Below are 14,380 nucleotides of genomic sequence, written 5' to 3'. Positions count from 1 at the left end.
GCCTCTAACAGTATCAGGTGAGCACCTGATTGTATCGGGTGAGCACCTGATCGTATCGGGTGAGCACCTGATCGTATCGGGTGAGCACCTGAAAGTATCGGGTGAGCACCTGATCGTATCGGGTGAGCACCTGATCGTATCAGGTGAGCACCTGAAACGTTTTTTTTTTGTTTTTTTTTCTTGTCCCTTTAGGGGCTCCGTACATGTTCAACTGCTTGTTAACACAAATATCTAGACAATCCAGCCTCAGCAGCAACTCATACATTTAGATGCGTAGCCATGGTCCAGATGACTTCAGTTCAAACTTTTTTTTAAACTACTAGAATTTTCATACACAACCATCTTCTGTTTACAGAGAATGTTCTGAAAAAGAGAAAATATAGAGCGAGCAGTGAGAAAATGCCCAGCTGATGACAGAGGTCAGAGGTGAATGACCAAACTGATCACCACTCGTTATAGCAGAGGTATGCAGATGACTGCCACTCCTGCATCTTGTAAATGTTCTATGTACCTAATAAAGTGGTGTATAGTGAGTGTATAGAGCAATCATCAGCCTGTGTTTGGAACTTTTAACTCCGATTTATTGTTAAACAGCTCAACACCCAATCGGTCTTCATGCAAATTGGACACAAATTATGTTTGTTTAGTCAAAAAGCCCAGAGACATGAAAGGTATTTACATTTGTTATTAGCTGAAAATTTCACTACCCCAATAACAACCGGACGTACATTTTCCACTACAGATCCTACGCACATCCACAAATCTCCATGAATGAGGATGATGAGCTTGACTTCAAGCAGCTCAGAGAAGTCTAAACTCTTGCTAAGGCCACCCCCTAGAGGCCAAAATGGTTATTACACCCAACAAAAAAGATGGACTGAGCAGAAAACATACAGAAGGTATTTCAAAATGAAAACCTAATTTGATTAAAGGTAATGAGGGTCAATATATAAACACATTTTTGAGGAGTTTGACAAATTCTGCATCGATCCTCTGGGATCATGAACATTCACAAAAAAAGTGAATAACAGCAGTTTTAATTTATAATGTCAAGTGGTGACAAGTGTGTCATCTTCTGGATGTGGATAATGGATCTATAACAACTCCCTAGTACTCTGTCTGATAGTATTTTGAAGAGTTGATCAACTTTAAGTGTGAGTCTATGAGGTAGGTAATAATATATAGTCAGTATCTTACAGTTCCAAATCCAACTGTGCATTTCTAGCTCACAGGGACACAGGAGCTGTTGGTCTCAAAGCTGCTTCCTTTACTACGTTTGTGTCAAAGAAGTGAATACAAATAAAGGATTTTTAAAAGCTTGAGTCACAAAACACAACACATGTAAATTTACTGATGGAGGCAGCGGGGAATAACAACTCCTATGAGCTGATTTGCTCATTGGGCTTTGGTGTGGTGAGAGAGTGGTTTACAAACTTCAGTTTCCAGCCACAAAAGAGAGAGTGTAAGAGTGAGAGTGAGTGTCTTGCTCCATAGGTGGGGTCAGTAGAAACTCCACAGTAGCACACAGGGTGGGGTTATGGCACTATTCCACTACACAGTTCCGGCACAGCTAGACCCTTTGTATTGCTTTTCCATTGATGATAGTACCTGGTACTTTTTTACTTTTGTGATGTTGGCAGACTGCTGACGCACTGAGCTGTAGATGAGTGAAAAAGACTTAAGTCTTAAATCTCTGACTCATAGCACAAAAATGGAAAATGATACCAAGCCGCGCCGTGCCGTAACTGTATAGTGGAAAAGCACCATTACTATTGAACATATATACATAAATTATATATTTCAACAATCCCTTTCAGGATTTTTTTTTTTAATCAAAAAAACTTTCAGTTAAAATGGAAAAGTATTTTTTCCTTTTTCATGATAAATGGATTTTGGCTCCTGGTGCCATCTCAGAGAGTAAGGAGACACTTGCTCTGCAGACCCAGTTTTTGACCCCAGGTTTACTGTGTGACAAATGTTAACTGTTGCAATTTGATGTTATTGTAAATGTATTACTGGATAGGCCCGGATGTTCTAGGACTTCAAATGTTCTAGTATTTTTAGATGAATGTTTGACGGTGACTTAACATGTGAGCCCCATTATATGATGATCCTACTGAGGTCCACACAAAGCAGAACGACAGATTAACCCTTGTGTGGTGTTCATATTTTTTGTTACTCAACAATTCCAAACTGTATATCAGTGAATAGGACAGTCAAAAATCCAGAAAACATGCTTTAATCTCCAATATATAGAAAGGAAATTTCTTAAATCTCAATATTTAACAGAGGAGTCTGGCGATTTAGCGACAGCACTGCTGAAAGCCAGCGATCACAAGCAACATACCGCATCACAACCCGTTCCGCCACATTTCATTTCAGTGACTGCGTGAGACAGAGTCTGTGCTCGGGTCGTGCAGGAAGTACTGAACAATTCTTTGAACAAACCTATTTAATTAACTAATTCTAATGATTCAGTACACCAAACACAACTGCTTTTACAAGTCACTAGTCGGTGTGTGTGTTGTGTGCTATGATGACTAATAGCACAGAGGTTCTATAGTAATGGAAAATGATACCAAGTCCCGTCGTACTGTGCCGTGCCATGCCGTAACTGTATAGTAGAAAAACGCACCATTAATATTGAACTATTTGAACTATCTCTTTAAGGATTTATTTATCAAAAATGAACTTTCCTTTTTGATGATAAATTAATTTTGGCTCCTGCCATCTTGGAGAGTCTTGCTCTGCAGACTCAGTATTGACCCCAGGTTTACTGTGTGACAAATGTTAATTGTTGCACTTTTATATTATTGTAAATGTACTACTGGATAGGCCTGGATGTTCTGGGACTGCACATAACCTAGTCCTAGTATTTTGTTTTTTTTAAAGATGTTTTATGATCCTACTGAGGTCCACACAAAGCATAAAGACAGATTAACCCTTGTGTGGTGTTCTTTTTTGTTAAAATTACATCATTTGCATGCCAAATGGCAATTAAACACCATCAGGCCATTAGGTTTCACCTGTTATTCAAAGCCGAATAACAGCTGATGTCCGATGTTAGAAGCCATATTTAAAACTGCAGTGCAAAACTTTAAAAAATAAACAAATGTCTGATTGAACTGAACTCTCTGAACTCACTGAACTCTCTCAAAGTTGAACTTTGCATAGAACCCGCCATGTAGTGTAGCGCAGTATATTGAATTGAATTGAATTGAATGACTTTATTCCTCCCCCGGGGGGGAAACACACATTTACAACAGCTCAATTAAGGCGACAAGAGGTGCAGAAATGTGCAAGGGCATAATAAGTAAGAAGAAAGACAACGTAAAGATAAAAGTAAAAATAGGTTAAAAAATAAAATACAATATGGTAAACAAATCACACTCTAAATATAAGTAAGACTCTAATAAAATAAAATACAATAAGGTAAAAATACGCTCTAATATAAGTAAAAAGAAGTAAAATGTAAGATAGAGTAAGAAATAGAATAAAATAAAATACAATATGCTCTAATATAAGTAAAAAGAAGTAAAATGTAAGATAAGAGTAAAAAATAGAATAAAAATAAAATACAATATGGTAAAAAAAAAAAAAAAAATTAAATTACACACTCTAATGTAGGGTAAGTAATTCAGTAGAGATAAGAATAAAAATAAGACAAGAGTGCACAATATCCAAGTAGAACACACAGTGTAGAAAGGAACTAAACCGAGATGTGCACTCAGTACAGAAGAGAAATCCTGAATAAAGAAACTGAATTAGAATTTTACACCATAAGCAGAGGTAAGTATGTAAATGTCCTTGATGACCGACCTGTACTCCAGCTCGTTCCCCCCAGACACACAGCCAACAACGGCTGAGTCATCGGAGAACTTCTGGAGGTGACAGCTGCTGGAGTTGTAGGTGTAGTCCGAGGTGTAGAGGGAGAAGAGGAACGGTGAGAGCACCGTCTCCTGAGGTGCCCCGGTGCTGCAGATGGCCACCTCAGACCTGCAGTCCCGCAGCCTCACATACTGCGGCCTGTCCATGCAGCCAGCTGTGTCCCCACTCCTGCGTCCTCCATCTTCATCTGCAGCAGCGCCCGGTGCTGTAGGTAGATGACAGTGTCATCCACCCCGATCTTTGGCCTGTAGGGGAACTGCAGCGGGTCCACCGCAGAGCTCACCACCGAGCGAAGATAACTGAGGACCAGCCTCTCCATGGTCTTCATCAGATGAGAGGTCAGGGCGACGGGTCTGAAGTGGCTCGGCTCCTTTGCGTGCGTTGTCTTAGGAACCGGAACCACACAGGAGGTCTTCCACAGGATCGGGACCTTCTCCAGTCTGAGGCTCAAGTTGAAGATGTGCGTGACCACCTCACAGAGTTGGTCAGCACAGTCCCTGAACAGTCTGGGGCTGATCCCATCAGGTCCTGCAGCTTTCCTGATCTTCAGTCGCCTCAGTTCTCTCCTCACCTGCTCAGTTGTCACAGAGAGGGGGACGTGAGGGGGGGTGGTGTCTGTGGCCACAGGAGAGGAGATAATACTGTATATTGTTCCACCGAACTCTTCCCTCGTTATATTGCTATCACTTATATTGTATATGCCTCAATGTTCTTAATCTGAATCTGAAAATGAGTTCTCGCAATGCTGATGAAGTCAGCTAGTTCCACACAACTTTGTGTTTCTCAGTATAGCAGGGATTAGATCTCATGCCACGTGGCGACATTTCTTTGCTGCACAGTATTTGTTTTACGTCTTACAGTAGCGTTGATCTCGTAATGTGAGATGGCTGCAAACAGGTTGGCGAATGAATGAAAAGACATAGAAGCGCCCATGAAATGTCTGCTGTATGTACACACAGTCAGCTCTGCTAGTTTGCTTGACAAAGACTATTTACAGGTGAAGGCAACATTGCATCTGTTCACAAAGACCAAAGAGAGGCTGAATACAACAAAAAAAAGCATCCAAAATCACAAAAAAAAATGTATGCACTGCAGCTTTAAAATGTAGGAATTATTATTATTATTATTATATATCTAATGGTGAGACCTCCACTCATACCTCTCTAATCCCATCATGTCACATACCAAAACATAACAGCAACACCGTCCTAACATCAACAATAACAAAGCCAGTCAAAGCTTGAAGCCTTTTTGTCACGTGTACCTTATAAAGTGGCAGGTGAGTGTATGTGCAGAGCAAAGTCCCAAACTATGCCTTTAACTCAGCAGCCAATCGTCGTCACTTCCTAACGCGGTGGCCAATGAGGTTGGAGAGGCAGCGTGACGCTCGTGACGTCACCCCGCCTCGCGGGCGCTGCGATTAAATCACCAAAATAGTACTCGCCACTATTTTCACATCGATTCTCCACAGCCACGCCAGCCACGCAGGACACGAAGGACACCATGGACTTTACTATCCGCGCCGCCAACGTAGAAGACTGCAAGGACATCTCGCGGATGATCATGGTCAGCGAGCACGCGCATTTACATGCTATACTATATATGCAAATGACGTATAGTGGCTACGACACCGTCCACGTCATGCACATGTGTTTTTATCAACGGCGAGACATGTAAATAATGTTATACTTAGTCTGGGTTGAATGCATTCATTATCCACGTTATTTGAGTCTTCCTGTAGTAGGACACATGACGTCACTTCTCCTATTGATGTGTATGTGTAAACAACGACTGTTGTTTACATGATTAGATCTGTAGAATCTTGAGAAACCGGTGCAGCTGATGACAGCTGATAAACTGGTTGGACAACATATGGCCTGTTGTGCCAATCTACATTTTGTCTGACTGCAGCAGAAAAAAACATGTATAATTAAATATTAAATACATAGACTTAGTTAAATAACACTGAGATTAAAACTACACAAAGTCTTTTCAGTGACAAAGCAGCGTTTGTAAAGTTTCCAGGTCAACGGACAATATCTCATATACAGATATAGATCACCAGATTTAATAAAATCAGAAAAACAAATGAGAAAAGACCTATACACAAAACTTAAATGAAATTCATTCATGCATTTAATTATTATATGCAAGTGTCAATAGAAGAAAACACACTTGTTGTATAAGGAATAAATTGTGACTGGTGTTTGTTTTTATTTTTCTTCCTCCTGCAGGAATTAGCGGAATATGAGAAAGTAACGGAGCACGTGAAGGTCACGCAGAGAGGTACAGTATGAGTTTAGTCCACATCACAATGCCTTGACCTTACAGTCAAATGTATTTTGTTGACTCTATGGATCTTTTCACTGTAAGAATTGTCTTCCTCGGTCAGTGGGAGTTTTGGATGCAAAATTCAGCCAGCCTTATCAACAGATTGACAAACGATGAAGTGATTGACACCTTGGTCAAATAATACATTATCTTTACTCACCCAATATATAAATAATAAGTGTGTCTGAAGTGCATGTCTAGGTTATCTAAGGACAACTATCAGAGTCCAGCAGCCTGATAGATGAGGTCATTTGAAGTCATCTGTTGTGTATTTTCTTGAAAAGCAAATTAGCTATTTGATCCCAATGCTGGAAATTATAAAACAAAATGTCAATTACTGCTCCCTAAAACTCATGTGATTTAATTTTGCAATTTAATTTAGCAATTTAATTTGCAATTTGTGTATTTAGATTTTTTTGGTCTGGTATTTTTGTTTGCTTAATTCCTAAAGTGTTATTTGCTTGGCGAAAAGTGTTGTTTGATAACATGGACACAAATCTAATTCCACAGAAAGCCATCATCTCTTTCTGCAAACACCGTGAAGCTAAAGTTTAACTTACCTATTAATGACGTGTCTCTTTTTTGTGAAACGCAGACTTGGAGCAGGACGGTTTCTCCAAGAACCCGTTCTTCCATGGGATCATTGCTGAGGTACCAGAGCAACACAAAAGCTGTGAAGGTGAAGAATCATCTGGAAAACACGTTTTTAATTTTAAAGCAATTTTACACCTATACAAGCAATTTTATCGGTAGTATATTCAATTTCTGCCCCCCCCCCCCTAAATCCTCCTAAATATTATAAACTCAAACCCTACTTTCAGTTTTTATTTCAAATCAGGTTCTTAGGCAAATTTAAACTCTGATACGAAAACCTTAAATGGGAGATATTGATGTAGATTGCAAATAGATGTTTCAGCAGATCTCTTTAATCCAAAGTGTGGCATGATACGGTTTCTAGAGTACGACATGCTCCTAACATCTTGTTTCGTTCATTCATCTCCCTGACCCAAAACTCTCCAGCTGTAAACTCCATATTTTCAATCAGGGTAGTTAGTTATTATATATTTATTACACCAATTTAGACCAGATTAATATTGAGCGGAATTAATTCAGCCCATTGGTCCGGCCCTCAACAACTTTATATGTTTCATATATTTCTGTGCCAACAATTTTATAATTAATCAAATAACCTCATACATTTATAAATATTTCAGGCCAGAAGTGATGTTTTTCTAAATCGTGTTCTGGCACAAAAGTCCATCACTGACTAAACAACATTAAATGGAAACTTACTGGGAATCATTTGAGAGATAAACCCACAAAGGGTAGAAAAACATAAGGGCCATAAAAATGCAGCAGACAGCCTCTCACCAGGAGACGTGTTTGTTTATTTTGACATGTCCCTGAGGGAGAAGCACAGTTGTAGATAACACAATCGATTAGTGGCACTCTTTAAGAGAGCAAAGTCTTTGTTATAAGCAACACCTGTACCATTCTTGGGGTCGACTCACAAAACAGTAATAGTCATTGACTATATATATATATATATATATATTACATACACACATATATATTATATATATATATATATATATATATATTACATACACACATATATATTATATATATATATATATATATATATATATATTACATACACACATATATATACACACACACACACACACACACATACACACATATGTGTATATATACACACACACACATATATATAGTTGTTTTACTGGGCACATGATACATTTAAGGTCAATGTTTAAGTCTTTTATGCTGTTTTGGTCTCTACCACTTCATGAAAGAACATTTACCCTTATCTTTGCCAGCCATCTACTTTCCATGTATTCATTACCTCTGCCAGGGAGGTTATGTTTTCCCCAGGGTTTGTTTGTCTGTCTGTCTGTCTGTTTGTCTGTCTGGAACAAGGGATTACTGACTGTACGCCGGCAGGGTGTATTTTGAAGGTACTGAGCTGCCTTGGCAGAAGTCTGCACTCTCCAAGTGCTTTTCTAGTTTATTTTGAATATCTTATCGGTTGCCATAATGTATGTACAGTATGTTCACACCACTATTCATAATTTCAGTCTTATGATCTTGTTTTACAGACTTTATACAAAAGGGCATTTGTGCATTTTATTACAATGCCTTGCAAATCAAATGTGCAATAAAATAAGAGCAATGTGCAACTCATTCCAAATTTCTCCAAATCTATGTGCAATAAAACACGTGGCAATATTTTTTTTTTCTCTTCACAAATCTTTAGCACAGGCACTTAAACACTTAGGTCACGTCATACATTTGATATTTTTATTTGCTTGTCTGCGTCGACTGGAAGAAAGAATTTGCGGTTAATCCTTTTCTGCTGCTGTTCTTGAAAAGATTCAAAACAACTCAGTTTTCTTTCTTTGTTTCCACCAACAGGTTTCTATAAACTGCTTTTCTCAAATGACCCCCATTATAACACTTTGTAAATTTGGATAATTGTGCAAAACTGAGTTTTAGTAATGTTCTGGTTTCTTTATCCCACCTTCTTAGTGCACTAATTTCTCTTTGTTGACTGTTTCTTTCAGGTCACATGAAGATAGGCTACGCACTTTACTTCTATGCCTACAGCTCATGGTCAGGCAGAGCTTCTTATATGGAGGACTTGTACGTGATGCCCGAGTTTAGAGGTAAAGTGTTATAATTCAATAATAACAATAATGGTAAAGGTAGTAAACAAATTTCCAGAATTGTATCAACCTTTTTAGTAAAGATTTATGTGTATATATTTTAAATAACATGCACAGACTAACTCCTGCAGAGGTTCATTTCTAGGTAACAGAGAGTCAATCGAGTGATTTCTCCCGAGCCTCTTGGAGCTTCTTAATTAAATTCGTCAGATAGTGCATCCTGTTTTCATCAGGCTCTGACCTCTGCAGGCTCTCCTGCAGCAGCAGTTTATGTTTTGTAGATTGCAGATAGTCCATCAAGTGTTTGTCAGCCTGTGACCTCTTCAAGAACTTCTTAATTGCGTTTGCCACACGGAGAGAATTTCAATTTGCAGACAATCGATCCTCTGTGGGTCAGGTTGTGATTCCTGCACAGCCCTGTCGACATTAATTTATCAAACAGTCGAGCTCCTTGCACACACACACACACACACATACATACACATATTTATTTGTAAATGTGAGGAATGGCATTTGATGAAACACTGCATTATACGTTGGTGTGTGATGGAGTGGAGGAAAAATTAAAACCTGTGTGTTGATTAGATTTGTGATTTAAGGTTTTGCTGGGCCCACATTTTCAGTATTTTAAATTGGACCACAATGTTCCCAAGGTTGGGCATAGCGGACATTATATAAGATGACATTACCATAACATTACATAACCATTACTTTACAATCACCATGTTAATTATTACTGAATTGCATCGTTAAATGTTATCAAATAAACATGTCAATAAACTATGCATAGGAGATTAGTAACAATCAATGTGTTTTCTCCTGTAGGAAAGGGCATTGGCAAAGCGCTTATGAGCAAGGTGGCACAGGTGAGTAAAACTACAAATACCATTTCTATTAGCAATGTTCATGGGCTGTATCATTTGCGTGTCCATATAGGTTTGCTAAGATCTACTTGATGTCAATTTTTGCCATCCAGCACACCTACCGTTTGAGTCTGTAATGACATTAACGACATCACCTGCTCCCTGTAGCACAACACTCTCCAGTTCAGTTGATGGCATGCTCTTGTTTTGTTCTGAAGAGACAACAAAGATGACGGTAACCAGGGTAACTTGCACGAGATTATGAGTGGAGGTCCATTTACGACTCAGCACTCAAAGAACATATAAATGAAGACAAACTCTAGGTTAAAATAAAATAACATGGACCCTCATTTTAGCGTGAACGGAATCACGGGCAATGCAGAAAGTATGACCCAGCCCTAAAAAACGAAAATGTACTAAACTTACATCTCTTTTCATTTCATTTTTCCATCTTAAAGCTGAGTCTGGCCGCTGGCTGCAAACAGCTAAATTTTACCGTTCTGGACTGGAACAAATCATCTCTGGACTTCTACATCAGCCAAGGCTGCTTCGATGTCACCGACAAAATGGGCTACCACTGTATGCGCTGTGAGGAGGAGGCACTGCAGAAACTGGCCCAACCCTAATCTACCAGCTGGGCTCCTGACTTTTCCCATCTTTGTGTCCATATGGTCGACCTCTCAGAGACTTCATGGTGATAAAGCACAAATTTACAGTGTATTTAGGTAATTATCTGTCCATAGGCTCCACCTCTACTTAATTACTGTTGCTAGGTCATACAGCAATAGTATTTGTGTGTTCACAGTGGGGAGTATGATGACACAACACGATAGAAACTTGTACACCTGCCTCTACATACAATCAAAGTAAATTCAGCCATTGTTGTGCTATCTGTGATGCGTTCAACGTTAACGCACACAAACCACAGAAAAAAGCCATATTTACTACAGTATCTAGCTAAGTAAGGCAAGGGCTTTGACTTTAAAGGGGTCACCATGTTTATACAGCAGCCCAAACAGATCATAAGCATTTTGAAGCGGAAGCATACGACACAAACAAAATAGAACTACATCCTTTCTGGTATGTGAAGGCCACCGTAGTTCCTTGACATGCTCAGTAAAGAGAGTGATTAGCAAAGGAGTCTAAAATCTGCAGTCTCACCACTATATCCTTACACTGAAGTATTAATGATTAAACGTCATCATTCAAAAGTACAATTATTTTATGCACAAAGATCCAGAATACTTGATTGCACACATTGCACAAACATGGGTGTGGGGTTTCACTGACTAACTCTTTTCCCCTTTCAAATTCATGATTAAATGTGACAATAGCAACCGAAGAGCCAGTTACCTCTGACTAGAAGTTTGTGTTTGCATGTAGCCGTTGTTTTCATCCCATTAAGCTCCGTACATAGTGTGCACTGAAAGAATCTGTGGAATTCAACCTAAAACCTCCATCAAATCTGCCAAACAGTAAACTGAGGCCTGGTTATAAATAAATGGATGAAGCGCAGAATCAAAAGTGAACCAACCAGTGGAATTTGAACCAAAAAAAAAATTTGGACTGGACTCGGCATCTTAAACTTGTCCTGGTCTGGACTTCTGTTTTATATCCAGTTTAATTTTAAAAAAAAAACAAAAAAAACTTTTCATATAATTTCCAGCCATTTAATGAAAACACCCTGAGTTTTGAGTTATATTTAGTTTGTTTTCTCTCAATCTAAACAAGTAAAAACCCGCTGACCGTCTATTGTAGCTTTGGCAATTTCCATATTTTCTTTATAAAACATTGCGGTAAAGAATGTGCTGTTGTTGTTTTTTTTTAACCGTTTGCTTCTATGTGCAAAATCTACAAAATCAATCAATGTGACAAAGCACATTTAACATCTTGTCATCCATGCTGTTGCAGAGTGCATGACCCAAAAAAATCTATATTGACTCTAAGTGAAGAGGGAGAGATATTTATATCCTCCCTTGTCTGCGTCTTCCCACCAGAATAGCAGACCCAGAGTTATAAATTATAAGACTTGTCGCTCTACTTCTCAAGTGGAGTCCACAAACTCTTTCTAAATCAAATCAAAGTTGACTCTACTGTAATAAATCCAACAACTTTAATGAGCAAACTGTAAATTTCAAAGACAAGAGAAGACTTTTAAATGCTTGAAATGTTAATTTTAGATTTTTATTACACAGAGGAACAGCCAGTACCAGTAGACAAAACAACCATGATGCATCGGACTGGTTTTACTCAAGTGTGGTGCCGTTTATTTGTGAGGACGAGCCTCGGTGTTTGGTTTCCTGTGTGTCATACATGTTTATATTCTACTTCAACAGTGTTTTATTGTTTGTTTTTTTATTCTACATCCAGATGGGTTTTTTTTTCCTCATGCGGGAAACTTGTGCACTGTATGTTTTAAGATTTATTTTTTGTTTAAGTGCCAGTTACTGTCTCTGCAATGGTAGAATTTAAGAAGCATCTACCTGGAATCCACTTTAGCCAACTGCTTTGTTCAGTAGTTGATACTGATCCGATGAATAAAGTGTGTAATTTGTGATTAATAAAGTCGCTGTCTAAATGAATATCCATAGTTGGTTAGTTGAGAATATAAAATGATCAATGTTTGTAAAATCTGAACATGAATTGGAAAAAGGGGAAATAAAAATGATGCCTATCAAGTTAACAGTTTTTGTCTTTCTACATCACCTTTGATACAGGTAATACACACATTACAAAAAAATATATATGCATAGCAAAATAAACCCAAAAATAAAGAAAAATGGCTAAAAGTGCTCCAAGTAAAGAAATTGATTTGCCAGGCGCATTTACTGGCAAATTTCCTTTTTGACTCCTGTATCTTAACATCATCTTTTGGCGATTTAAGGTGTGAGTCCCTGTTCTTATGCAGCCAGTCAGAGAACTTTATAAACGCCTGAGATGGAAAACACATTTCTGCTCATGGCTTCAGGCTATTTCACCAACCAACAGTAGATGGTGGTAACACGCCAGTAAAATAAGCCAAGAAAGGCAAGAAAGAAGATGCAGCATGCCAGCAAGCAAACAGGGATATGACCAATCAGACTTTCAGATTCTTCCACAAAATTGGTTTTGCAAATGTTTTCTGAGGCCTCGGGGGACACTTTGCATATTTTGTATTTTGCTCAATTAAATTAAAACAGAGGAGACAGACATGTCTCTGTAGCTGAGGTCAGGTTTATCCCATTTTATTGGTAAAAGCCCACACTGGAGCCCATGAAGAAGAATTTGCCATATGCTGCTTCTTTTTAAGGGATAGTATGTAAATATTACTGTAGTGCGTTCAGCACAGATCCTTAGAGACAGAGCAGTAGCTGTGCTTTAGAGCAATGGTTCAGGTCTCCAACATGGATTTACTTGTTGAATCGAGTCTGTCTCAAGGGTAAAGAACGGAAAAAGTCATTCCCAAAACATTTCACTCACTTTATTACGTTCAGTACTACAAACTTTAACTCTTCAGGGTGCAAAAAAATGGAAAATATTCACACCGTCTTACTTAAAGGTCACATAGAGTGGTCCTGTTGCACATATATGTGAGTTATGGAGGTCTACTTACATATATTAAGTTGTTTTTATGGTCAAAATCCTCCTAGTTGATGTAAACGAGCCGATTGAAATCTGTCCTTTTCGAAGCGCTTGTCAGTCGCGCTATTTCAGCCATAAATTTCGCCCGAGAAGACAGAGTGTGTTGTGATTGGCCAGCCAGCGTGGAGCCTTCCCACCTGTGTTGTGATTGGCCAGGTATCTGGAAGTGATGTAATCTATCACGTCAGCTCTCAGAAGCGCAGCTCCCTCTCTGGAGCGGTGGATGCATTGCTACTCATTATCAAAACATTGTTTTAACAGTGTTTAAAAATAGCTTCGTCACGACTCCCCGCCGCAGTCCCTTTTATGACTTTAAACCGGAGTCAGACCCAGAGTCAGAAGACACTGTCGCTCGTGAAACACCTCCACAACGAACGTTATTCTTCTTCTGCGGTTCAATGTACGCAACCGGATGTGCCCGGACTAGTGCCCGGAGCAGGACGATCGGTTGTTCAGGAGAACCGCTGCTTACGTAACTATTACGGGATTGTCAGTGATCTCGTTGAGCCCCGAGATTACAATAAAACACAACGTTCTCAGCAATGGCTGAACTGTTTGTTTCGAACCGTCAGGCTTCATAAACAAGGTAATGACGCAGATACACACCAAAAAAAACAGCGATAATAGGAACTTCCGGTCTAGTTCCGCTTTAAGCAATTTATTACAATTTATACTTCAGCGTAAAGTGCTCTGCGTAGGTTACGCTGAGTCCTCTGCGTCGACGCAGAGCCTGTCGAAGAGCCTCTGCGTCGTCTCCGACTGCATGAAATATTTTTTAAGTGTCCGTCACTCCGTCAAGGGACAACAGAGACGGCAAGAGCTACGATTGGTCCTCAGGACAGGCCGAGCGAAGCTGCTCTGTGCCGACTCACAGTGAGCACCGAGCGTCCACAGATAACGCCGCTGCCAAACTATAAATATGTCATATCTTAACACACACAGCACATGTTTAGACTCTAAATGGCCAATTTCTTGCCTCAAATTATCTCA

General features: G+C 39.2%; 1 protein-coding gene across 1 annotated transcript; it reads left to right on the top strand.

The window, feature by feature from the left end:
- The first annotated feature begins 5,325 nt into the window (after positions 1-5,325).
- sat2a.1 (spermidine/spermine N1-acetyltransferase family member 2a, tandem duplicate 1) lies at positions 5,326-12,333 on the top strand. Its single transcript, XM_083910489.1, has 6 exons — positions 5,326-5,454; positions 6,123-6,174; positions 6,815-6,898; positions 8,805-8,906; positions 9,732-9,772; positions 10,228-12,333. The coding sequence occupies exons 1-6, from the start codon at positions 5,392-5,394 to the stop codon at positions 10,393-10,395; spliced, it is 510 nt and encodes a 169-aa protein (XP_083766615.1). The 5' UTR covers positions 5,326-5,391; the 3' UTR covers positions 10,396-12,333.
- Positions 12,334-14,380: the final 2,047 nt, after the last annotated feature.

This window comes from Microchirus variegatus, assembly GCF_963457635.1.
Source record: "Microchirus variegatus genome assembly, chromosome: 2".
NCBI classification, from domain to species: domain Eukaryota; kingdom Metazoa; phylum Chordata; class Actinopteri; order Pleuronectiformes; family Soleidae; genus Microchirus; species Microchirus variegatus.
The sequence above is the reverse complement of the archived record's forward strand: the minus strand, read 5'-3'. Positions and strand labels throughout refer to the sequence as shown.